General features: G+C 38.4%; 1 protein-coding gene and 1 non-coding gene across 12 annotated transcripts in view; both read left to right on the top strand.

Moving 5' to 3' along the window:
• Positions 1 to 27,383, top strand: part of TMEM150C (transmembrane protein 150C) — an 89,310-nt gene that overhangs the window by 47,597 nt on the left and 14,330 nt on the right. For 6 of the 11 annotated variants that reach the window (XM_057729374.1, XM_057729376.1, XM_057729377.1 and 3 more), the window contains 5 exons: positions 17,901 to 17,990; positions 19,249 to 19,302; positions 19,433 to 19,465; positions 19,934 to 20,001; positions 25,318 to 25,445. In XM_057729374.1, the coding sequence (XP_057585357.1) occupies positions 17,911 to 17,990; positions 19,249 to 19,302; positions 19,433 to 19,465; positions 19,934 to 20,001; positions 25,318 to 25,445 (363 nt within the window). In that variant the 5' untranslated portion in view covers positions 17,901 to 17,910. Of the gene's footprint in view, positions 1 to 2,702; positions 2,960 to 16,679; positions 16,769 to 17,900; positions 17,991 to 19,248; positions 19,303 to 19,432; positions 19,466 to 19,933; positions 20,002 to 25,317; positions 25,446 to 27,383 lie in introns of all 11 variants that reach the window. The other 5 variants (XM_057729378.1, XM_057729375.1, XM_057729371.1 and 2 more) reach the window with 2 other exon arrangements.
• On the top strand, positions 13,900 to 14,037 carry LOC130850656 (U4 spliceosomal RNA). The gene has a single exon (XR_009053004.1). It is a non-coding gene; the product is annotated as a U4 spliceosomal RNA (small nuclear RNA).

Raw genomic sequence — 27,383 nt, 5'->3', positions numbered from 1 at the left:
ACTAGTTTGTTGTATTTTTAAAATTCTGCATATAAGTGATATCATACAGTATTTGTCTTACTCTGTCTGACTTATTTCACTTAGCATAATGCCCTCCGAGTCCATCCATGTTGTTGCAGGTGGTAATACTTCATTTTTTATAGGTGAGTAGTATTCCATTGTATATGTATACCACATCTTCTTTACCCATTCATCTGTTGATGAGCACTTAGGTAGCTTACATATCTTGCCAATTGTAAATCATGTTGCTATGAACATTGGGGTGCATGTATCTTTTGAAATTAGTGTTTTTGGCTTTTTTGGATATATGCCCGGGAGTGGAGTTGCTGGGTCATACAGTAGCTCTATTTTTAATTTTTTGAGAAACCTCCATACTGTTTTCTAGAGTTGCTGCAATAATTTCTATTCCCACCAACAAATGTATGAGGGTTTTGTTTTCTACACATCCTCGCCAACACTCGTTACTTGTGTTCTTTTTGATGATAGCCATTCTGACAGGTATGAGGTAATATCTCATTGTGGTTTTGATTTAAATTTCCCTGACGATTAGTGATGTTGAACATCTTCTCATGTGTCTGTTGGCCATCTGCATTTCCTCTTTAGAAAAATGTCTATTCAGTTCTTATGCTCATTTTTTAATCAGTTTTTTTTTGATATAGAGTTGTATGAGCTGTTTATATATGCTGGATATTAATCCCTTATCAGTCATACCATTTGCAAATATTTTTTCCCATTCAGTAGGTTGTTTTTTCATTTTGTCGATGGCTTCCTTTGCTGTGCAAAAGCTTTTAAGTTTTATCAGGTCCCATTTGTTTATTTTTTCTTTTATTTTCTTTAAGAGATGGAGCCAAAAAAATATCGCTGTGATTTATGTCAAAGAGTGTTCTGCAAATGTTTTCCTCTAGGAGTTAAACTAGTTTTTATTTATCAAAGATTATCCCAGATCATGTGAACTTGAAAAACATTTGGGTTAGATTTTATATTTCTGAGAATATATTTTTTTATATTTTCTGAGAATATATTTTATATTTTAGGAATATTTAATTTATATAAGCATGTGTTTTTCTTTAATTCAATTAAATAGAACTCTAAAAAATATCACACATACATAATATACATATATATACATGCATATGTATATACATACACATAAACATATAGACAGACACGAACAGAGATCTTATAGCCTTCATTTAAAAATTTTAGCCATGTTGCGAATTCCCTGGCAGTCCAGTGTTTGGGACTCCATGCTTTCACTGCTGAGGGCCCAGGTTCAGTCCCTGGTCGGTATCTAATATCCCGCAAGCCACACGGCACAGCCAAAAATAAATAAATGAAAATCTTAGCCATGTCTTAGGTACAAAACTCAAAAGAATAACTGGATCCAAATTGTGTTTTTGGCAGGTGGACAAAGTTAAGACAGCCTGCTTAGATGGACAAAGTCTTTTTATGAAAGATTTTTTTTTTGGCATTCTGTAAGGATTCTTTTAGAGAAGATTTTTTTGGAGTCATTTTGTCTTTTAGAGGCTTCTTCATGCCAGTCAGAGAATGCATTGCATTGTCTCTGAGAGTTTGAGGATCTTCTCTTTTCCAGGGTGTTCCTTAAAGTGGACTTATCTAAGTTAAAATTTCCCCAAAGTGGCCACTACAATTCCAAATCATTCAACCCGTTTTTCCAGAAAAGCACAAGATCCTGGTCCATAGTGGGTATACGTGTAAGAGACAGGAGTCTTTAAGTGAGAAGGAGGAGATTTGGACCGGGTGGACCCCATCTCTGCCTTTAGATTCCTTGAAACGAATAATCTGTGGGGAGCCCAGTAATCCTACCGCTGCCTAAACCCCCGGGAATCACAGGTTTCTCCCATCACAGACAGAAGAGTGACTCAGCAAGAAGCTTCAACAAACAGAAACAGAAAGCAAGTGTGCACAATAAGGTTGGAGAACTCAGAATGCAAAGAGAGGAGAGCTCAAATCCAAGAGAGACTTAACCCCCAAACTCCAGGGTCCGCGAGAAAGCGGTGAGCACAGTGGGCTCTGTGGGTCCCGGCACCCGACTGCTCACAGCCCTGGAGTCACTGGGGGTCTTCTTCTGATGCTACTTCTGATGCTGTGAACTGTCAAAAGTTTGGAAAAAAGCAGAAGTAAAACCAATGAATCACTCAAGTAGTCATATTAGTTTAAGTTCATGGTGCAGACACCAAAAAAGACACTTTGCAAGACAGAAGCACTCAAACCAAAACATGGAATGAGGCTCACAGGTATATTCCTACAAAGCAGCTTATGTAGTATGGAGGCATTGACTGTCTGTTCTTCACAGTGATTGGTTACAGTATTAGAATTTTCTAAAATGAAAGGGAATTGGTTAGTGGTGACCTCATTATCAATTTGGGGGAACGATTAAGTTTCACTTTTGACTTTCCCTGAGGCAGAAGCAAGAAGTGACCCAGGTCAAGTTAGCCTTGCTTGTCTTGCAAAATAAGCCAAATTAAGTTTTATTTGTGTAAATAACTAAACTGATTGTGCTCAGGGAATTTTCAAGTCTGGTCTCCATTTGTGTTTGATTTTAACAAAACAAAAAGGAGGCACTTGGGAGAGAAGGCCTGTGTGTCACGGGGCATGATTCCTCTGCCGCCATCCTGCCCCTCCCTTCCACTCTCAGGAACTGGGTATCATGTATGATCATGTATGATCCATCTTCACAGGGAAGCAGAGATGGGCCACAGAAGGGAGCTGGCATCTGAGCTGTGAAAGGGGCACTTGGGAGAGCATTGGCCTGAAGAAGTAATCCAGGACCAAAGCCAAAGCATCCTTGGTCTGGTGAAGGACACTCGAACCTTTGGAGAACCACCGAGGGGCACAACGGCTGGGGCCAGCCTATTGATCAGTTTAGAGTTCCAGTTTCATGCCAATCACTCTCTCTGAGAGTTGGGAAGCATGCCAGTCTCTTAGCAGGATGCTCGTAAGTCATTGTTCAGATGTTTTACTGATCTAAGTACTTAATTTCATTGGTTCACTGTGGAGCCACCTTTGTTGGTGATTTTCCTAATTTTGCTCTTAATGCTGCAGGTACACCCTTATGTATACCTTGTAGCCTTATAAGTGCTTAAAATTAATGTGCAGTGACATGATCTGTGGGAATGGAGGTTTGAGAAAGATAGAAAAGGTTGATGATTTATGAGGTCTGTTCCAGGTTGCTTTTTGTACAAGGGAACTGTATGAAATGAGAAACTGCATTAGGTCACCTTCCACAAGGTGTGTGGAACGTCAACCAGGTGTGGAAGACTAGGCATCAGGCACTTAACTACATTTTATAAGTCCCTGGTTTCACTGGTTTTTATTCGGGTGATGTAGTGGTTCTGAGTGTTCAGGGGAGTTCAAGTTCTGAATTGTTGATTAGTTCCTCTGGCCTTGAGAAAGATGCAGGATGATGTATGACCTTCTTCAGTGCCCATCTGAAATCCACAAAGCAGCCTCTGGTCTCATGCATTTCGTGTGGGTTTTTTGTCCTTCCAATGAAGTCATCAGCACAATTCCTGAGAGACTGTTTGAAGGATTTTTTACAAGGTCATATCCTGCTTCACCGAGAGAACTTTAAAAGCCTATCTTACTTTCTCTTTCAGGTTCATCACCGAATTCCTAAGCAGTCCTCTTTAAGCTAGAGTAAATCTGCATTTCTACTTTCTTTTTCTGGACCACAAATGGGGGCTACTAGTGATATTAAGACAGCAATTTATAATAATAGGCTTCCAATTATTGAGCTCTGGCCATATACTTTTCAAAGAGCCTTACATGTATTAACTTCCTTAATCCTCATGGCAGCCCTAGGAAGTAGTTATTACTATTATCCTATTCCATAGATGAGAAAATCAAGGCTTAGAGAGGTTAAGCGATTTGCACAGCATCACCCAACAATTCTGTGGCAGGGCCTGGATTTAAAACCTGAGACTCTGGATTCAGGATACATGCTCAGGGATCCAGCTCTGTTCTATGTTCCCACTATAACAGAGAGTGGAAGAATTATCATTTTGACTATCACTTTTGATATATCACATCGACTGAGCAGCTGCCAGTTTGTTGGATAAGGAGATACATGACTTGATGGTCATGGGCAGCAGTAGTCCAGCATTTTTCAGCTGTAGCATCCTACCAGGAGCCACATAAGATTCTACCTGAATTTCCTTCTCAGATTCCCATCTCTTGAACTTACTGAATTTACCTATCCTTTGGGGATTTCTTTTATGCTCTGGTTTGCTTCACTTTTGTTTCAGGCCCGAGGAGTTGGTGTCAGAGCCCAGCAAGAAAGCGCCAGCATTGTGAGGAGTCATCGTTTGTTTTGGCACTTGGAGCTGTGACTGTGGGTCAGAAGGGGTTGTTGTGATGCTATTTTAAAGCTCTGGATCAGGGACCTCTGGGCACAAAGATTTCATTTTCAGTTAGCCTGTGGTCAGACTGCTTTGTAGTTTTTATTATGTGTTTGTTTTTTGCCTTAGGGATAGGAAGGTACATGAAATAATTGCATGTGGCAAAGAGTCTAGAAAAGATTCTTTAGAACTGGTGAATCAGCAGTGTTAAAACAATCACTTCATTGTCATCTATAAAATAAAATTAATAGGGACTTACTTCTCTGGTGGCACTGTGGATAAGACTCCGCGCTCCCAACGCTGGGAGCCCAGGTTCCATTCCAGGAACTAGATCCCACATGCATGCCGCAACTAAGAGTTCACATGCCACAACTGAGGAGCCTGCCTGCTGCAACTGAGACCTGGTGCAACTAAATAAAGAAAAAATTAAAATAAAATAAAATTATTATTACCCAACCTTTTTTATACCTCCCAGGATGCCCTGAGGATTCATTTGATTCCAGATCTATAAAATACAACTAGCTCTTTAGGAAAAACCTATGTTTGTGTATTTGTAAAGACTTTTTAAAATTATATGTAAAATATTGGTCACTGCTAAGTGAAGAAGCTGTTCCCTGGCCTTAATTATTTCATGTGCTTAGAGAAAACACTTAGTCACTTAGAAGTCTTGGGTATCATCTGATTCATCAGGACAGGATTCTCTTAAATTATTGTCACCTAAGAATCCATATACTTCTCCGGTAGCTTGTGGACAGAGTGACTTCATCATTTTTATGGGAAATGATGGCAGGTATCAGATAAAATATTTGGGCTGCGGTGAACAGAGTATCTGAATGTATTAGCTATGGTAAGAGGTTCAGCTGCTGTAAGCAAAACAAAAACAATAATGTGGCTTAAAAATGAAGTTTGTTTTCTCACGTATCAGTCCTAGGCAGGTGTCCTGTATCAGCGGGAGAGGAGAGATTCATGACAGGCCATGCTCAACATAACTTCACGTTTTCTAGTCACCGCCATCTCAGCCCAGAGGAAATGAGTGTCAGAGAGATGTGTGTGCCGGGCCAGGAAGTGACACACATCTCTTCTACTCATATTCCATTAGTATGAATTCAGTCCCAGGGCTGCTTCCCAGTGCACAGGAGGCTAGGCAGCCAAATGCCTGGTTTCTCTTCTAACACAGTAGAAGAAGGGGAGAGTGGGTTTGCATAGACAGCTAGCCAACAATCTTCTTAAATTTTTATTGAAGTATAGTTGATTTACAATGTTGTGTTAGTTTCAGGTGTACAGCAAAGTGACTCAAATATATATATAGATTCTTTCCCATTATAGGTTATTATAAGATATTGAATACAGTTCCCTGTGTTATATAGTAGGTTATTTATTTTATATACAGTAGTGTGTATATGTTAATCCCCAATTCCTAATTTATCCCTCCCCACTTTCCCTTTGGTAACTGTGAGTTTGTTTTCTATGTCTGTGAGTCTTTTTCCGTTTGGCAAATAAGTTCATTTGTATCATTTATGTAGATTCCACATACAAGTGATATCATATGGTATATGTCTTTCTCTGTCTGACTTACTTCACTTAGTATGATAATCTCTAGGTCCATTCATGTTGCTGCAAATGGCATTAGTTCATTCTTTTTTATTTTTTAATGGAATTAATATTCCATTGTGTATATATACCGCATCTTCTTTATCCATTCTTCTGTTGATGGACAGTTAGGTTGACAGCTAACACTTAGGTTGACAGCTAACACTTAGGTTGACAGATAAATATCATATGATATTTGTCTTTGTGTGGCTTATTTCACTTGGTATGGTAATCTCTAGGTCCATCAATGTTGCTGCAAATGGCATTAGTTCATTCTTTTTTATTTTTTAATGGAATTAATATTCCATTGTGTATATATATCACATCTTCTTTATCCATTCATCTGTTGATGGACATTTAGGTTGCTTTCATGTCCTGGCTATTGTATATAGTGCTGCAGTGAACACTGGGGTGCATGTGTCTTTTTGAATTATGGTTTTCTCTGGGTATATGCCCAGGAGTGAGATCGCAAGACCATATAGTAACTGTACTTTTAGAGTTACCTTTAAGGAACCTTCGTACTATTTTCCATAGTGGCTACACTGATTTACACTCCCACCAACAGTGTAGGAAGGTTCCCATTGCTCCACACCCTCTCCAGCACTTAGTATTTGTTGACTTCTTAATGATGGCCATTCTGACCCAAGTGAGGTGATACCTCATTGTAGTTTTGATTTGCATTTCTCTAGTAATTAGCGATGTTAAGTATCTTTTCATGTGCCTTTTGGCCATCCGTATGTCTTCTTTGGAGAAATGTCTATGTAGATCTTCTGTAACATTTTTCTTGTGTCTGTTCCTTTTTTTTTTTAGTTGTGGTAAAATATCATATAAAAGTTACCATTTTAAGTGTATAATTTAGTGGCATTAAGTACTGTTCACATTACTTTGCAACCATCCCTTCTTCCCTCTCCAGAACTCTTCTCATCTTGCAAAACTGAAACTCTGTAGCCATTAAACACTAACTCCCTATCCGCTTTTTCCCCCAGCCCCTAACAACCACCATTCTACTTTCCAACTCAATAAAGCTGACTACTCTAGACACCTCATATAAGTGAGATCACACAGTATTTGTCCTTCTGTGACTGGCTTATTTCACCTGGCATTATATCCGCAAAATGTCTATTTTGTATAGTATGTCAGAATTTGCTTCCTCCTCACAGCTGAATAATATTCCATTGTATGTTTACACCACATTCTGTTTATCCATCCATTGATGGACACTTGGGTTGCTCCCACCTTTTAGCTACCTTGAAAAATGCTGCTGTGAACATGGTGTGCAAATATCTCTGAGTCTCTGCTTTCAGTCCTTATGAGTGTGTATCCAGAAATGTATTACTGGCCTGGATAGTAATTCTGTGTTTGATTTTTGAGGAACTACCACACTATTTTCCATAGCAGCTGCCTTATTTTACATTCCTGGCAGTACTACGTATGGGTTCCAGTTTGTTTCCATCCTCACCAACATTCGTCATTTTCTGGGTTTTTTTGGTTTTGGTTCTGATTTTGATAATAGACATCCTAATCGATGTCATGTGGTACCTCCTTTTTTGATGATGCAGGTTTTTTTAAATTACTTTTTTATTATGGTAAAATATATGTAACATAAAATTTACCATTTAAACCATTTTTAAGTATATAATTCAGTGGCATTAATTAGATTGACAATGTTTTATAACCATCACCACTCTATTTCTAAAATTCTTTCATCACCCCATGGATGAAGTTTTTTAAAAGTAAATTTTAGACACTATGACAATTAATCCGCAAATACTTGTGTGCGTCTCTAGAAAATAGAGACCTTTTCCTATATAATACAACATTTTTATTGTATGAGACATCGCTCACATTCCATTGGACAGAACTTACCCACAGGGCCACACTTACTTGAAAGGGAGGCTGCTAATTATAGTGTAGTTGAGCAGCCATTTGCCCAGTTATAATGGAAAATGGGAGAGTGGATTTTGATGCTATGCCAACCTACAGTAATAAAGCAATAAAGACTTAATTGGTTCACATTATAAGAAGTTTGGGAACTGGTGATATCGGGAATTTAGTGCATTGTCTCAGTGATGTTCAAGGAGTCAGTTCTTTCCATCTGCTACTCTGCCATCCTCAGTATGTTGGTTTTGGGTCCTTGTGTTTGTTGTCTCATGGTTACATGATGGCTGCCAAAGCACTAGACACCATACTTTCACAACTGCATCACAAGTAGGAAAGGAGAAGAGTAAGCAGAAAAAAGGCTTTCCATTATCAGGGATGCAAATCCTTCCCATTTGCATCTCATTGGCCAGGAGCAAGAGAGTCTGGAAAGATATTTGTCTAAGGAAAATGAGATAGCTATGATTGGCTTATACTGGTCATGACTCACACTCTTGAGCTGAACACATTGCTGTCCTGAGTAAAACTAGTTTCTGCTAGCTAAGAAAAAGAGAAGTGATTGTTGGGTTGGCAATTACATCTGCCACATGTGAGAAATATTTTTAATATTCTTGAAGATATGAATGGACTCTGAGGAGGATCTCGGCATAGAAACTCTAAGAGGATATTATTGAATTGTAATAGGAAGAAGGGACTTCCTTCTGAGATTATTCCATGAATGGTGTGAGGACAGTATGTTCCATCTGTTTCTGAGAAAAAGGATCATTTGGGCCACTAGCATGAATGGATCCCTATAAGTCATCTGTCAATTGAATGAAAGTGATTGATTTTAGAAATCAAGAGCACATTGGGGAATAGTCACCATTGGTTCTACATAGAAACTATCGTATTCTTTTGGAGATGGTAATATTTTAAAGAATTCCTTTATTAATATATTGTTTCTTTCCTGTGCTCGTGGAAATTATTTTGGGCCAAATTGACCTCATGGCTTGAATAGTATTGTTTATATCCATATGATTAGAAGAAGGCATATATTTTTACGGTGATACCAGATCACTCAAGCTATCATGCTTTCCCAAACAGGATCTTGAAAGCAAAATTTTAACTATTAGCATATTGAGTTTGCTGTTTTGCAGATCTCTATGCTGACTTATATCTGAGACCCTATTATCATTTTAAGGACAAAGCAAAACAAAACAAATAGTCCTTGTCATTACCATTTATAATTGTAAATGGATTCCAAAATAATACAAGCTCTCCACATTTGTCTATGACACACATGGAAAATAAGTCAAGTCTCCCAGAAGGTTAAAAAAAAATCAAGGATGCTCTTGGTTCATAGACACAGCGACAATCCTGGTCATTAATGGGTGACTCGTTAATCTTTCCTGCTCCAGGCCAGCTGGCCCTGAGAGCAGAATGAAAAATTGCTTTGACAGAGAGCTTATTTCCTGATAAATTACAAAACTTGAAGAAAGATAACTGAAGACCCTGAACATCACTTGCAGTGGCATATAGTTAAGACTTATTGAAAAGCCATCAAGTGCTAGGCACTGTTATCAGAGCTTTAAATGTATTTTCAACCCTTATAAAAACCCGATGAGGTAGGTACTATTACCGTTCCCACTTTACTGATGAAGAAACTGAGGCACAAAGAGGACTGAAAAACCAAGGTCACACAAACACTGTAGTAAGTGGTAGAGCTGGGATTCCAAGCCCTGGTAATCTGGCTTCTGAATCCATGAACTCTAGCTGCCTCTCGCTACTATCCTAGGTTACGCAAAATCCTTCTAATTCATAAAAAGCAAATCGTTTCCAGCCCCAGAAGATATTCTCTTAACTCTTGAGACATTTCACTGTCATAAGTAGTTTCTCGTTAATAAAGTTTTAAAATCTGTAAATGAAGATGATCCAATGGGCTTTACTTTTCCATTTGTGGCTTAGAGGAGTTCTGCCACCACCTGAAAGAGCAGAAAGTTTGTCTTCAAGGATTATCATTGGTAACAGTATGCTATATTCTTTGACTTGAATATCTTCATTAGATTATACTATAAGAACAAACTGTTTGGAATTTGATGATAAAGGTATGACTATATGACCTCAACTTTATCAAGACCCCTTTTTCAAATCATGTTCATGTAGTTGGAGCCTTGGGTGCGGAGCTAATATGGGCTTAAGGTAACACTTTGTTTCCTTCCAAGAGACTGTAAATTTTCAAATGACCAAGTATTCTCTTGAGCATTAAAGCTACAAGACTTACAGAGCAACAGAGCCACTGCAAACCTTTGACAGTTCATTTTTCTCTCTGAGGAAGATGGAGAGCTTCAGGGAAGCAGGGAGCAGATGGAGATTCTCAGCCTCTGACTCCAAGTGTTCTACAGTCCCCACTGTGCCGTCCCACTCCTACCACAGATTCCATGTAAGGGAGTGAAGATCACTCAAACTTTGGGAATGCTATTTATTGGAAGAAAAGAACATGCAATAGAAATGTACAGAAGATTAGCAGTACTGGCATTTGAGGAGGATTTGACCATCTGGATAACAGCTTTGCAAATCATTTGGATAAATGACACCATTTGGGGGAGAGTCTTCAAAACCAAGTCTAAATGCCAGAACCCTTTTGAGAAGGTTTATGCAATTCTGGCTCTTTTCCTCCTTTTGTCAGAAACGCATTAGGTGACATTGTTCCAGATACAGTTTACCATTTGGGACATGGGAGCAATTATCCGAAGTTTTTTCCTATGATGTGTTATTGGGAGATTAGTATGAATAGAGTAAATATTACACAAAAATTTTAAAAGTATAAATCAGAGCGCACAGATAAAACTATCTTAGGAGTATAGGGTAGTCCTTCTTCTTCCCCTCTTTCTTTAAAAGGGAAGGAAAAATGTGACCTCCTAGCGGGTAGGTAACATGTGACCTTCTAGCAGGTGTTGCTTGGAAATGTAAGTAAAGTTTGTGTGACACTTTCTACTGTGACTAGCAGCATTGGGCCAGTTTATTTTAATGGTGTTTGGAAGGATGGGAGAAAGAGAACCACCTCTCAGTTTTAACTTTTAATTCTCAGATAACATTGAGGCAGTGAAGAGAGTTGACTGAATAGATCTATTCATTTTTTTTCTTTTAAAAGTACTTCCGGTCAAACACCTGAACTTATCAAGCCAGAACAGCTTATGAAACCAAACCAAACGTTCATCTCCTGGCAACTCCAGGAGTCCTCCTCCAGCACAGAAAGTAGAGAGCATATCAGTGTTTTTTCTATTGCAGGCTCTTTGATTCTTTAGCCCATATCAGCTGAGTATGGGCTAGGGAAAGACAAATAGATTATTTTGGGCAAGAAACATATATGTAACAGAGTCCCATTCTTTGGTTAACACAGTCCTACCAGTGAGGGAGAACGAAGTAAATGGATCAAGATATGTCAGATGGGGTATTGGTAGGTTAACAAAACCAGGAGCTGGTACTGAAAGAGCTTTTAACTTTGATCTCCTGGTCTCCATGATAACTCAAAAGTGGGTGGGGAGGTGAAGTAGGTAAGGGAGCTTCCTCCATTTATACACATACACCTCACTGGTCTGTTCTTAACCTCATACTCATCAGTTGCCAAAAGAACCTGGCACGGTAGGATTATTACGGCTTAAATATATGTTCTTCATTATAAGAATCTTCTTTACTACTCATTACTAAGTCAAAAGACTGACATTGCTCATCACCTTTTCCTGGCCCTTGTTAAAGTGACTTATAAATGGCCTAGGGTCTAATCCAATTGAATAAGGCAATAGAAATCTATCATTTAAAAAGATATAAGCAGACCAGAGATTTAAATGTAAAATTACACATCTTTTAGGAAAAAAAAAACCACTAGAGGAAATCTTCGATATTAAGGGCTAGGCAAAGAGTTCTTAGGCTTGACATCGAAATCATGATCCACAAAAAGAAAACATGGTAAGTTAGAACTCATTGAAATTTAGTGGAGGGGGTTGGGGTGGGATGAATTGGGAGATTGGGATTGCCACATATACATAATAAGAAAAAAAATATCAAATTGTACACTTTAAATATATGCAGTTTATTGTGTCAATGATATCTCAATAAAAGTTCTTTAAAAAAGAAAAGAGAAATTTAAAAAGACAGCCTTTTAAACAAATAGTTCTGGAGACTAGCAAGAACCAGAAAATAGGGAATTCTCAGGTGGTCCTGTGGTTAGGACTCCATGCTTTCACTTCCAAAGGCCCAGGTTCAATCCCTGGTTGGGAAACTAACATCCCACAAGCTGCACAGTGTGGCCAAATAAATAAAGAAATAAAATCTGACACAATCCCTGTTTAAAAAGGAAAGAGAGGATATGGGGATATATGTATAAATACAGCTGATTCACTTTGGTGTACCTCAAAAACTGGTACAAGAGTATAAAGCAATTATATTCCAATAAAGAGCTTAAAAAAATAAATAAAAAAGAAAGAAAGAAAAAAGAAACCGGAAAATAACAAGTGTTGGTGAGGGTGTGGAGAAACTGGGAACCCTTGTACATCACTGGTGGGAAAAAAAAATGGTGCAGCTGTCATAGGGGTTCCGCAAAAAATTAAACATAAAAATTACCATGCGACCACCAGGTACCAGCAATTTCATTCCTAGGTATATACCCCAAAGAATTGAAAGCAGGGATATGAATAGATATTTGTGTATGTTTCATATATATATTTATAGCAACATTATACACAATAGCCAAAAGGTGGAAACAACCCAAGTGTCCATTTACAGATGAACGGGTAAACAAAATATGGTATATACATACAATTCAGCCTTAAAAAGAAATGAAGTTGGACTTCCTAGGTGGCACAGTGGTAAAGAATCTGCCTGCCAATTCAGGGGACATGGGTTCGAGCCCTGCCCTGGGAAGATTCCACATGCCATGGAGCAACTAAGCCTGTGCGCCACGACTACTGAGCCTGTGCTCTAGAGCCCGTGAGCCACAGCTACTGAGCCCACGTGCTGCAACTATTGAAGCCCACACACCTAGGGCCCGTGCTCCACAACAAGAGAAGCCACTACAATGAGGAGCCTGCGCACCACAATGAAAAGTAGCCCCCACTCACCGCAACTACAGAAAGCCCGTGTGCAGCAACGAAGACCTAACACAGTCAATAAATAAATAAAATAAATAAATAAATTTAAATTATAAAAAAAACAGAAATGAAGTTATATACATGCTACATCATGGATGAACCTTGAGAACCTTATACTAAATGAAATAAGCCAGACACAAAAAGACAACTACTGTATGATTCCACTTACATGAGGTAGCTAGAGTAGTGAAAATCATAGAAATAGAAAGTAGAATGGTGGATACAGGGGCTGAGGGAGGAGGGAAGAGAGTTATCGTTTAATGGGTATAGAGTTTCAGTTTGAGAAGATGAAAAAGTTCTGGAGATGAATAATGGTGATGGTTGCACAAAAATATGAAGGTACTTAGTGCCACTGAATTGTACACTTACAATGGTTAAAATGGTAAGAATTTTGTTATGCGTATTTTACCACACATACGTGAAAATAAATTTAAATGATTTTTAAAAGACCCTATATAAGAGGATGGAAATGCTACAGACTTGAAGAAAATAATTAGTAAACTACATGTCCAAAAATAGACTAGTATCTAGAATATATGAAGAACTCTCAAACTGTTTTTTTTTATTCTCAACTGTAAAAAAGAAAGAAAGAAAGAAATCCAAGTTGAAAATGGGTAAAAGACAAGAATAGACATTTCACTGAAGAGGGCATAGAGATGGCAAATAAGCATAGGAAAAGATGCTCAATATCACTAGCCACCAGGGAAATGCAAATTAAAACCACAATGAGATATCACTACATGACTATCAGAATGGCTAACATAAAAAATTCTGATAGCATCAAATAACAGCGATTATTTAGTGATAACACCAAATAGTGACATCATTGATAGTGATAATGATGTGAAGAAACTGAATCAGTCATACATTGCTGGTAGAAACATAAAATGATACAGTTTCTCTGGAGACAGTTTAACTGAGTCTTTAAAAACTAAACTTGTATTAGCTTTGCACAGTGGCAGCATTACAGCCAATGAGGTTTACCCAAAGTGCAATTATTGCTAACTGAAAACTTTTCCCAATACCCCGCCATAATGGGGAATATATTCCGCAATGGCAATTTTTGACAGTCTTTATGGAGACGGAAAAAAAAACCCACTAAACAAACATTGTATTATGAAATTACCCAGCAATTGCAATCTTGGGTATTTATTCCAGAGAAATAAAAACTTATGTTCTCACAAACACCTGTACACTAATGTTCATAGCTTCTTGATTTGCAGTGCCCCAAAACTTGAAACAAACCAGATATCTTGTAAAATGCAAATAAAATAAACACACTTGGTCCATCCATACCATGGAATACTACCCAACAATAAAAGATACCAAACTATTGATCAACACAAAACATAGATGGTCTCCAGGGAATTACGGTGAGTGAAAAAAAGTCAATCCTAAAGGTTGATATACATGATTCCATTTGTATAACATTCTTGAAATGGTAAAATTATAGAAATGGAGAACAGACTAGTGGGTGCCAGAGATCATTAAGGAGGGTGTGGGAGAGGGAAGTGGGTGTGGTTATAAAGGGCGACATTAGGGCTCTTTAAGGTGATGGAACTGTCCTGTACATTGTCTGTAGTGGTGGCCACGTGAATCTACACATGTGGTAAAATTGCATAAACTAAATACACACAGACACACAGACACACACAGAAAGGAGAGCGTGTAAAGCTGGTGGAATCTGAATAAGGTGAAAGGATTATATCAATGTTAGTATCTTGGTATTGATATTGTACTGTGGTTATACAGGATGAGAAGGCAGGATGTAGCGTGTATATAACTTCATTTCTTTTTAAGGCTGAATGATATACCATCCTCTCTGTACAGGAGGATGTACAGGATCTCTCTGTTTTCTTTCCTACAACTGCCCATGAATTTGCAGTTTTCTTCAAAAAAGAGAAAGAAAAAAAAAGCATAACCAATGTAAACATCCTGAAGAAGCATCAAAGTGTTCCATTAGAAGTTAATAATACAATTATCCATATACTTACTCTTATCACCTCCCAAGGTATCCCGTTAGTTTAAAAAAGGGAAATTTCATCTATCATTAGGCAAGGGATACAGTGTGGTTTTCCTGTAATTTTGATAGAAGGTTTCCCTATGAGAATAAAACTAGTAAAAATAAAACAATTTAGGAGAGTAGCCATTAGCCGCCTTAGCTGCTTTCAAAACAAAATAAGAAAAGCAATGCATACTTAAAGATAACCAGAGAGTAGAAACTTAGGAAGATGAGCCTTCAATATATGCGTAAGAAAAAGGTAATAATTTTTTGGAGAGTCATCTGAAGAAAGAAACTATTATTGGGTTGGCCCAAAAGTTCATTTGGGTTTTTCCATAACATCTTACAGAAAATCCCGAACTAACTTTTTGGCCAACCTAAAATACTAGCAGGAAGGGTGTCTGCGTTGTTCTAGAAAAGCAGGAGCCCAGAGGAGAAAGTGTTAAGCTGTCCTGAGGTCCTGCCCTTGTCCTAACAGGTGTATTGATCTACTTAGCAGTGAGAGTTGGCAGAAATGCCACTTACAGAACATTATGTGTGAGGTACCTCCCCTGCCTTGTCATTAATCCTCAGAGCAACTCTACAAATACAAGTTATCTCTGTAATTAAACTAAGGCTTAAGAGATGAAATAACTTGCCAGAGATTACACAGCTACTGAGTGGCAGAACTGGGCTTCAGTCTCAGGCCTGGCCATACCATTTCCAGTCCTCCATACTGCCTCTCTTTAAAGGAAATTAGCACCCAAAGCTATTGTGCTTAATGCTTTGGTTTTAGAATTATCTCATTAACTCTCTTCATTCTACTTTCCTGCTTCCAAATTTTTATTTTCCTGAAAGGGAAAATCATATAGACATTCCTAAAAGGGAAGCCCACGTGAGTATTTATCCTTTTGGCAGTTTTTCACTGTATATCAGTTAGTTGACATTGTGATTTACTCAGCAGCCTAGTGTGAAAATGGTTAATAGGTGTGAGTTCTTCTGCAGCTGCTAATTCTGGGTATATTGGAGCATTCTTATAAAAATATAAGGTAATGAACTTGGGTTAACTTCCAAGGCACTACCGCCCTGTGAGGCCTCAGTCCTTAATGCCCTTTTCCCTGTCTTAGAATTCAGTCTTCATGCAGCAAGATGGGGAAATGGTGTTACTGATTTAGTAACTGACAGAGTCAGTTATTGGCAAAGCTAAGGTTGAGAACTAGGTCCCCTAACTCCTACTCCAGTGTAAGTATTTTGGCTGTACTCGTCCTGTCGGAGCGCCCTATTTCAGGGGCAGATCCAGAAAAATTGGTTTACATGCTCAGTTAACATCCCTGTTTTTTTCTGTACTCCCTCTGCATCTTGGCTACTGGTGGAATTATTTTTGTTAGCATTATTGATAGTTTTATTACGAGCCCACAATTTTCTGGACATAAATAAATGGACACTGAAAAGTCATATTGTGTATGCTTAAAATGTTCATCATTTTCCACATTGTATAAACTGGGCAGCCATGCACTACTGGCTCTTATAATAGCTTGTATATATTGCATAGACTATTACATATAAATAAATAGTTATATTCATTAGACCTCAGTATTTCCACCACCCAGTATAGCATCTGGCACAAGTTGGTTGTCAATACTTGTGAACTGGATCAGACTGGATTAGACTGAATTAAATTGAAAGTGGCTCTAATGTCTTTTAACTCCTGGATTTTGTAATTTATTTAATGCTTCTACCCAGATAGGTGTTTGGACTACAGCATGACTGTTCAAAGACACATTCTTAGGTCCAGTTGTCTGTCCCCTGATCTGAAAGATCTATCCAATCAGGTAGGTCAGTTCTGGGAACTAAGACCTTCCTAAGACCTCACAGATTACCAGCCTGGAAGGGAAGGCTGTGTTCTCTCTCTGTTCTCAACACTCAGAAGGGCCAGGGAGTCTCAGCACATGAAAGCAGATATCATGAATGTGCTCAGAAATGTGGCAGCACTGGTTCAAACCCAGTAAGGGACTTTTTGCAGTTAATTGTAAAACCCCAAATAATGAGCAATGATATTCCCTTAGAGGTGCCATTCAATCGCTTTATCCTTCTCTATGTTAGGTCACCTGCAGAGGTCACTAGTGCCCTTTATTTTCTTGGAACAAGTTTTTTTCTTTTGCCTGAAGGATTGTTGGCATCTACTGCCTCAAATAGATTTTGTCTGATTGCTTTGGGCAAAGAAGGAAAGAGATTTAGTTGTTTCTTTCTCTTCTGTACAAATAACTTTTCACAGACACTTCTGAAGCTTCTGGTTTTCACTTCATTTTTGTGGAGAATTTTTTATTCACATATTTTTCCTTTAAAATATACTATCCAAAATGCTTGACATCTATATTCTTGTTGATTGTGTTGGTTGGAGCGAATTTAAAGTTATACACAATATATTGTTTTCTAGAGCATTCGTCTTCTGAGATAGTTGGTCAATAACATGTCATGAGGAAAGTTCAGATTTGCAAAGCATTTGTCATTTCTTCCCACACAGCTAATTTGTTTAGTAACCATTTGTTTCTCACACTCTTGTCTGCCAGGCTGTCGACATAGGTACATGCCAAACCTGTAGATCCATAATCCATAAATGTTAATAATAGCACTGAAAGTAGGTTGGAGTATGCCTTTGGTATCTAGCTTTTCTCCTGAAAGTCCTAAACCAAACTTTCTTAATATACTGATGCTTGTATAATGATACATGTCTTTAGGAGAAATTTTCCATCAGTTCTCAACTAAAACTTTGGAATATTTAAGCTAATGAGAGAAAATCGTCTTCCACATTATTCGCTCAAGGGATTTCCTACCTGTGTAGGTAACAGTAATGACACACTGATTTGAATCATGGATTCATAAAATACACTTTTTTTTAGGTTAAGGTAAAAGAGTGAGACCAATTTTTGGCTCAGTTATTAACACCTGTTCATTTTATTTCAGGGGTACAGGCATGGATGGGAAGAAATGCAGCGTGTGGATGTTTTTACCCCTTGTATTTACCTTGTTTACTTCAGCTGGATTGTGGATAGTGTGAGTATTCTCTTATTTAAGGGCTCAGGTACAGTGTAGATAAAAATGTCAAGTTTGGATAGTACAGTTGCCCCTTTGTACCTGCAGACTCCACATCCTCAGAGTCAACCACCTGTAGATCAAAAATATTCGGGGAAAAAAATTCCAGAAAGTTCCAAAAAGCAAAACTTGAATTTGCTGTTCAGTGGCAACTGTTTACATGGCATTTATATTGTATTTACAACTATTTACATTGTATTAGGTGTTATAAATAACTTAGAGATGAAAGCATATAGGAGGATGTACATAGGTTACAGTTGACCATTGAACAACAGGAGTTTGAACTGTGAGGGTCCACTTATACGTGAATTTTTTTCAATAAATACTACAGCGCTATATGGTCCATAGTTGGTTGAGTTCAACGATGTGGACCCTTGGATGTAGAACTGACTATGGGACTTGAGTATCCACAGAATCTGGTGTCCACTGCTGGTCCTGGGACCAATCTGCTGCAGATACAGAGGGATAACTGTGTATGTAATGTTCACATGAATGTATCTGTAAATACTTTAAAATAATATTTACTAGTTCAATCATGTTAAAGTCCCCATTTCTCTTCCCTTCTTCTATTACCCAAAATAAATAATGAGTAAATAATAAATTATGCAAAGCAGATAGTGAAGAATACTGGTGATATGGACTCATTATTTGCAAAATTTGCTAATTTGACACTAACATCTTAAAGATTCCATTCACAGTTGTGTTCATAGTCCAATTTTTTCGTGTGTGTGACTGGGTCTGGTACATTTATAAAATGAGTATCATTGCATAAGAAGTCTTGCTTACCACAAAACACTTCCACACTTGCTTATTTCAAATACTGTTTGCTTCTAGAAAATTATTTTAGTTCCTTGCAGTTCATTAAGAAAGGCGGACACATATTCCTGAGAAATTAGAAGCTCTGAATCCTAATTTTAGTTTGCCCAAAGTTCTATGGTTCTATTTCTTTATTTTCCAGTTTCCAGATTATAATGATTGTCATTAATTAATTGCCATTAATTTTCTTTTGAAAATTAAAGAGATACTATTAATGATGACATTTATGGTTCAGAGAGCTAGGTGAGCTATAGGTAAAGCATTGTGGTAAAACAGCATTTTCCCAATTAGAAAGAAATGAATATGATTTAATGTGGTTAGTCCAATAAAACTGGGAAACACATGATTCCCGGTTTTTTAAAAATTTCTTTGTTTTATAAATTTTATTGTTTTTTTTTCATAGATACTTTATAGCTGTGGAAGATGACAAAATTTTCCCATTAAACTCAGCTGAAAGGTAACGTTTATCTCTGGGTAATTCTTTGTCCATCAGTAGATTTAACAAAAACTTTGCCACTGGTGAAGTTAAACTATGCACAAGTGACCATGCTTTAACCTGAGTTTCTGGGTTTTCTTTTGTTATCCAGGAAACCTGGTGTGAAACATGCACCATATATAAGGTAACTTGATAATTCCCTTCTGATCTGTTGGATCTTAGGAAAAGTTAGCAGGATGTATTAGCTCTGGCTACTAGGACAAAGTAGCATAGACTGGGTGGCTTGTAAACGTGAGAGACTTATTTCTCACATCTCTGGAGGCTGGAAGTCCAAGATCAGGATGCTAGCGTGGTCAGGTTCTGATGAGAGCCCTCCTCTGGGATGCAGACCGCCATCTTCTCATGGTGTCCTCACATGGCAGAAAGAGGACAAGAGAGCTCTCTGGGGCCCCTTTTATAAGGACACTAATCCCATTCACCAGGGCTCCACCCTCATGACCTAATCACCTCCCAAAGGCCCCACCTCCTGATGCCATCACATTGGGGGTTAGGATTTTAACATATGAATTCTGAGGGGACACAGACATTTGGTCAATGGCAGAGAGTTACCCATTTTACTATAGTAATAATAAGACACTTCATATTTTTCAAGTATTGCAGGTGATGAACCTCCTGCAAGCTGTGTGTTTAGTCAAGTTATGAATATGGCAGCATTCCTAGGTAAGAAGAGCATCAAGAATGCTTTATGTGCTTTGGTATATTTCCTTTATTTTAAATTCTCCCAAACTCATATCAAAAGCATGGTGGGCTTAGTTGATAATCTGGTATCATATCGTGTCCATGTGTTGAAGAGGGCTTTTTGTTTTGAGGGTCTTTTTTTCTCATAAATCCTTTTACATTCACCTGCTTACCTTACATTTTCTTTTCCCTTTACCATCTTTAATCATTTCAGCCAATTCTTGACTTTATTTCTTTTGCTGCTTGAAATAATATATTTCATGGGCCGTAACATCCTGCATGAGAGTGTAATATTGTGCAATATGTCTGCTTTAAAAAGAATGCCTTATTTTCTCCTTCACTGGCAAGGATGAAAAAATGTTTAGGCTCTGTGATAAATATTGCTGTGTGTAGATATTGTCTTTAAATTGAAAGGTCAGCCTTGGCTTTAGGGTGATGCTCTCCCCTGCACCTATACACATATCAAGCTGGCAAATGGAAACACAGGTTAAAAAAAAAGGAAGAAAGAAACCTTTTGTACTCATGTCGCCTCACTTCCCCAGTTTTCCTTTAGGGACCAAGGCCCTCATTTAATGTCCTATTCCCTTTGTTCTGTGAGGGCCCCGCTCCGGGGACCGTGGGAACCAGTCATGCTTTCTGTCTTCCTCCAAATTGGCCTTATAGCCCATCTCCTCCAGGCCAGGACTCCTTGGTGTCTTTCAGAGGGTCAACCAGCTACCACTGGCATGTTGTTGGGTCCAGTCAGTGACAGCTAAATCTTTCAACAGTGGTTTTCTGGAAGTGGTTCTTTTGCATAGTGAGACTTTCACTCCAAGTAAGAGAGAATGATGATGTTATTACCCAGGGAGGATTGGCACCTGTGCCCCAAAGAGGTGCCCTGTTATTTCATCTGTTTATAACTCGCCCCCCCAAAAAAAAGTTTCTACTTACTCTTGCATGTTCCTTTTTAGTGTTTGCTGTAGGAAAAGGGAAGACCTGTAGAATTCCCTGGAAAATCAAGGGAGATGGTTTGTCCAACATGCAACACAGGAGGAATCTTGGTTCGGGAGGCTGAAAATGTTTTCCATGAAAACATGGAAAATGTTCCCTGTGAGGCACTAGAGGAAATGCTAGTGGGTCCGGTTTTGTCCTCACTGCCTTCAGCCTCAGAGCTACCAAGAGCTGTAGACTCACTCTTTTTTCCACCTCTTGAACACTACTCTTCTGAAAAGATCTAATAAACGTATTCACACTGAAGCATAAATGACCTCTAAGGAGATACTTGCATTTAATAGAACACAAAGTCCCAAGAGTGAATCTGGACTTGCAGGGTCAGCGACCCTCTGTAATCACACCACGTAGGCCTGCAGGTTGGTACCAGCTCATGTGATCATCCCCACGGAACACAATAATAATAGTAATTAGTGAGTCACTTAATATTCCAGGCACAACGCTAAGTGCTTTGCAGATACTACCTCTTCTAATCATGGTGCACAGGAGACTGCCCTTATGGGGAAGCTGTCACAGGCTGTCTGTCCTCCATTCAGCTTTAAAGAAACCAATGAACATGTTGGAAGTCACATATTATCCTTTATATATCTTAAGACAAATTGATATGTCCCAATAGTCTTCAGTGTAAAATCTAAAATATGCCACTTTGCACAGCTCACAAATTTATCCAGTTACAAAGCTGATAATTAACTCATTATAAAAGCATTTCCAAAAACACAGTCATGAAAACAAGTTCCCCTTTTGCAGATGACATCCGTCATCATCTGATTCTCCAGTCCTCCCCTGCTCCACCAGAAAGCAATTAAGTTTTTACTAGCTGTTGCTCTAAGGTGTTGCAGCATCCAATGTTTATACTTTATTATCTTTCATCATTTTTAGTGCCATCTGGTAGACACAAAACTGATTAAGATTAGTGTTCAGGGGGAGTGAATCAACAATTATTTATCTGGGAGTGAAAAAGAATCAGTTTACTAATGATTCTTGCTCTAAACTGTGGTTGCGTTTGTCTCCCCAGACCTGTTCCTCTTAGCCCTCAGACTATTACTTTAGACGACATAACTGACTATAAGAAACAACCTAGACCACCTGTAAATCACTGCTTGTTGGCAGCCGTATAGATTATAATTTACAACCTACAAATGAGTTGGTGTAGCATTTATTAAAATCAGTTAGCGAACATCTTTTATCTTTTTGATGGACTAATCAAAGATCAAATGCTCAGTGATTTTCTTTACAGAATTAGTTATGCTCTTTGTCCTGAATCCATGCTTTTATTTCTCCTGGAGTGGGGGAGGCAGGTGAGGGGAAGACCTACGACAAATTTCTTAAAAGGAATATTATTTTCTGCCCTGGAGAGGTTGTGAGGATAGAGCTAATAGCTGAATGATTTCAGTCACCTAATAGCAGCCTCTCTTCCTCCTTCAACCAAAACATACTGATTGTCATGTTCTCCTGCCATCATAAATAGGGATTGTTGATGTATAAACAGTAAAACTAAACAAAATGAAAAAGAATTTAGCCAGGTACCAGTCTAGAACTGCAGTGAAGAGCTGCTATTTTGAGTCTGAACTTTTGAAAACCCGATCAGCTTCAAAATAAAAAACTTTAACAAGGAAAATAAGCAATTACTCTAATATCTGTATTTTTTAATAGACAGATAAATTAAATAAGGGACACTTGTATAGCAAAGGACTGTTGTAAATATCAAAAACAACAGAAGGATGGGTTTCAAAAATCTTTTCCAAAACTGTAAGTAAAATTTTAAATTCTCAAAGAAACAAAAAATATATCTATTGAACAGAATGTTAATGTGGTTAAAAAAAAATGGTTAGCATATATAAAGATGGTTTTGAAATTGCCCAGAAGACTTTTCCAAGAAGATATAATTAAATCACGACTTGGTTGTAAATGGACTTCAGAACAGATAGTCTGAATCTGCCTCTATTTAAACCTGTTAATAAAACTGTTAATGGACCAGAAGCTTTATTATTTCCACAACCGTAAAATTTCAACTAGACCCTATTTTAAAAGGAAAGTATGCCTAGTCTCAGCTGATTGATAATGAAGTTAACAGATTAAAAGGGCAAAGCGTGGTGTCTGGAATGCAGTTCTGGAAGTTGGGAGTGTTGGCTTGATTCCGTCTTCAAGGAAGCTTCTCTTTCCTGCCTAATGTCATCGTCTGTTCTTGATGAAATGATTTACCATCCATATTACGAATGAGAAGGCAGGCAATGCTGGAGCAGGAGGATGGTACACCTCCAGAGTTCACTGGCGAGAGATGAGTAACCAGACAGTGGCCCTGACTGTGTCCCTTTGGGTAGAGTGGCATGAACTACCCGGATAGTCAACGTGAAGAGCCATTTCGGTGTCTGCTTCGGCAGTGGGTTAGGGCTTCAGCCAGAGTTCCAGCACCACCCTAGCCCTCCAGACTGAATAACAGAGAGTCCCCAGAGTCATACTCTCCACTAGCCATTTTTAAAAGAAATTAGATGTGCTGCCTTGGTATTTTGTCATTATGCCCTGACTAATATCCACACACAATTAATTAGCAAGTGTCTCCCCTTGGTGCCCTGTGTGGAGGTCTCTGGTCTGAATCTAATGGCTTCTTTACCTGAAGATCCCTTTGTGTCAGGGCGCTTATGTTGAATTCTCCTCTCCTGCTTCTTCCTCCTATTTGTATCCCCAAAAGCATTAGAAATTGTGCTTATTTTTTCATCCTCTAGGATGGTTATTGTCACCACTAATAGACTTCCGATAACATTATAACTCCTAACTGAAGCCCTCAAACCATTAGGTTGAAAACTATTATCAACTGAAGTATAATCTATTAATTTGATGATGAATCATGGACGTTAGCTTTAACATAAATATACTAAAAGCTAAATTGGATCAAACAATTTAAGATTTCATAAATTGTGGTTTATTTCTATTTTGTTTCCAAAATCCAACTATTAACCAAGTAGTATACCACTCTTTGACCAGAGTGAAAACTGGTCAACTAACTTGGAACTGAAAGTCAACTCGCTAAACTAACTTTGTAGCTTGAAGCTATGAAATTCGGCATACTTGGGAAATGCCAATTTGTGGATGAGTTTCTTTATTAATGGCTACTAATAATGGCCTGAAATCAAGGTAGACTCTTAGTAAATAATTATCTACTTAATTGCTGTATAAATAGGATAACTCTTGAATTCCTAATCGTCTTCCCTGCTAAACCTTAATGTCAAAATAAATTGCCTTAGGAAGTAGTAAGTGCATTTCCTTATATTAGATATAACATATTAATTGCAAGTGCTTTTTAAAAATCATTTGTATACTAACCTCTCCCAGCTTTTTGTATAAATATGAAAATATCCCTGCATTAAGCAATTAATAAAAGGGGATTCTTAGATTACTGGCTTGAGTGTGGACTGGCTTCAAGGTTACTATTAGAAGTCAAATTTGAAATCTAAGTAACTTCCTTGTTCTCTCTTCAGATTCTCCGATGACAATTTGATTCAAAAGAGTGGGCTTAAAAAAAAAAAAAAAGAGTGGGCTTTTAAAATGAGTAATTAACATCATTTGGAAGAATTGAGCTTTCTTAATATAATTAGTATGATTTTCAGTACATACCAAACCCCCAAATCTGCTATGTTAAAATACAGACTCTGTGCTTTGATTGCTGTAACTGCCCTAATTTGGATGCAGTGTCTTTGTCCTTTGTCCGTGAACACCTGCAGGTAGAATCAGAAGGAGGTGGGCGTAAACCAGTGATAAAAGGATTTGTACACTTGCCTTTATCTTCCTTCCTATCCCTAGGAATGATTTCTGGCCCAGGGACCAGCAGGTTTGTCTAGACTGGTAACCTTGCCTTCTTCCCCGTGTTTTCTTGCCCTGTCTGTTCTAACACTGTTCTAAACCAAAGGCTGACTGGCTCAGTGAATTCCCTGCCACAGGCTGTCTCGCTGCGTCTGATTTGTTGTGTGCCCAGCCTCTGCGATGTTCTCCTGAGCCAGTCTGTCCTGTGCTGACCTTGTTTTTGAAAACTCTGAGAACACCATTACCAGTCTACCATCTTGCATCACCCAAATAACATATAGCACTGCTGCTTCGATTCTTCTCTGCTTTCCCCAGGTTAGATAGAATAAAACATCTCAATAATCAGAAACATCATATGGAAAAAATTCTTTTAAACATTGTCATTTCTGAGATTTAAAAATGTACTGTGGCAAACAGTTTACTTTTGCACATTGTGGCTTTAGAACGCTGCCTCCTAGTCTGATTGTGTGATTTAAATTTTTCAATGATAACATTTTGTTTTATCCCCAGCTCTTGTCGTAGCTGTTCTGCGCTTCATACAACTGAAACCAAAGGTTTTAAATCCATGGCTGAATATTAGTGGACTGGTGGCGCTCTGTCTGGCTTCCTTTGGAATGACCTTACTCGGTAATTTTCAGGTACTTCATTCGGCCTTTTTCACTTCCATCTCACACTTCACCTATATGATTATCACAGCCACGCAGGTATAGTCACTATGAGACCCATAAAATTCTCCATGAGCCTTAAAAAAATGCTAACAATGGTTCCTGATATGCACAGGTTCTCCAGCAGTCAGCCCCTCTGGTCTTTGAGCCTCACCTATGTAAATTCAAATTACACATGAGAAAGTTCTCACTATGCTTTGGAAGTACAGCACAGCTACTGGGAAATGTAGCTAGTACTTAAAATAGCTGTATATTTTCTACAAGGGCTTTCAAAGTGCTGTATACTTTTTTTCATAACATATTGTATCCTAATGTACCTTCTAGAAAACTAATAGGATCAGTGCCTTTCTATAATTAAACATTGAACATCCTTATTGGATGACAGCTTGCATTCTGGATTAGCAAACTCACACGGGAGTCATTTTGAAAACCCAAGAGTCTCTCTAGAACACCTGTGACTTGTATAAAGCTGTACTAACCCTAACTCTTTTTCCCAGAAATGTAGAAGCCCAAGGTCATTTAATCATAATTTCCCTCGCCAATGTTATCACCCAACTCTTTTTTTAAATAAATTTATTTATTTTTATGTATTGGCTGCATTGGGTCTTCGTTGCTGTGCTTGGGCTTTCTCTAGTTGTGGTGAGCGGGGGCTACTCTTCATTGCGATGCACGGGCTTCTCATTGCAGTGGCTTCTCTTGTTGCAGAGCACAGGCTCTAGGTGTCGGGCTTCAGTAGTTGTGGAGCGTGGGCTCATTAGTTGTGGCTCTTTTGCAGGCTCTAGAGCGCAGGCTCAGTAGTTGTGGCACACAAGCTTAGTTGCTCTGCAGCATGTGGGACCTTCCCAGGCAAAGGATCAAACCCATGTCCCCTGCATTGGCAGGCGAATTGTTTTTCTTTTTTTTTTTAAGCTCTTTATTGGAATATAATTGCTTTACACTCTCGTGCCAGCTTTTGAGGTACACCAAAGTGAATCAGCTGTATTTATACATATATCCCCATATTCCCTCCCTCCCGCGACTCCCTCCTGCTCTTCCTGTCCTGGCCCTCTAAGGCATCACCCATCATCGAGTTGATCTCCCTTTGTTACAGCAACTTCCCACTAGCTATCTGTTTTACAGTTGGCAGTGTATACATGTCTATGCTACTCTCTCAGTTCGTCCCAGCTTCCCCTTCCCCCCCGCCCCAACCCCATGTCCTCCAGTCCATTCTCTGCATCTGCATCCTTATTCTTGCCCTGTCACTGGGTTCATCAGTACCATTTTTTTTTTCAGATTCCGTATATATGAGTTAGCATACAGTATTTGTTTTTCTCTTTCTGACTTACTTCACTCTGTATGACAGACTCTAGGTCTATCCACTTCATTACATACAGCTCCATTTCATTCCTTTTTATGGCTGAGTAATATTCCATTGTATATATGTGCCACATCTTCTTTATCCATTCATCTGTGGATGGGCATTTAGGTGGCTTCCATGTCCTGGCTATTGTAAATAGTGCTGCAATGAACATTATGGTACATGTTTCATTTTGGATTATGGTTTTCTCTGGATATATGCCCAGTAGTGGGATTACTGGATCATATAGTAGTTCTATTTTTAGTTTTTTAAGAAACCTCCAAACTGTTTTCCATAGTGGCTGTACCAACTTACATTCCCACCAACAGTGCAGGAGAGTTCCCTTTTCTCCACACCCTCTCCAACATTTATTGTTTCTAGATGTTTTGATGATGGCCATTCTGACCAGTGTGAGGTGGTACCTCATTGTGGCTTTGACTTGCAATTCTCTAATAATTAATGATGTTGAGCATCTTTTCATGTGTTTGTTGGCCACCTGTATGTCATTTTGGAGAAGTGTCTATTTAGGTCTTCCGCCCATTTGTGGATTGGGTTATTTGCTTTTTTGGTATGAA

This window comes from Hippopotamus amphibius, chromosome 3 (genome assembly GCF_030028045.1).
Source record: "Hippopotamus amphibius kiboko isolate mHipAmp2 chromosome 3, mHipAmp2.hap2, whole genome shotgun sequence".
Lineage (NCBI taxonomy): Eukaryota > Metazoa > Chordata > Mammalia > Artiodactyla > Hippopotamidae > Hippopotamus > Hippopotamus amphibius.
The sequence above is the reverse complement of the archived record's forward strand: the minus strand, read 5'-3'. Positions and strand labels throughout refer to the sequence as shown.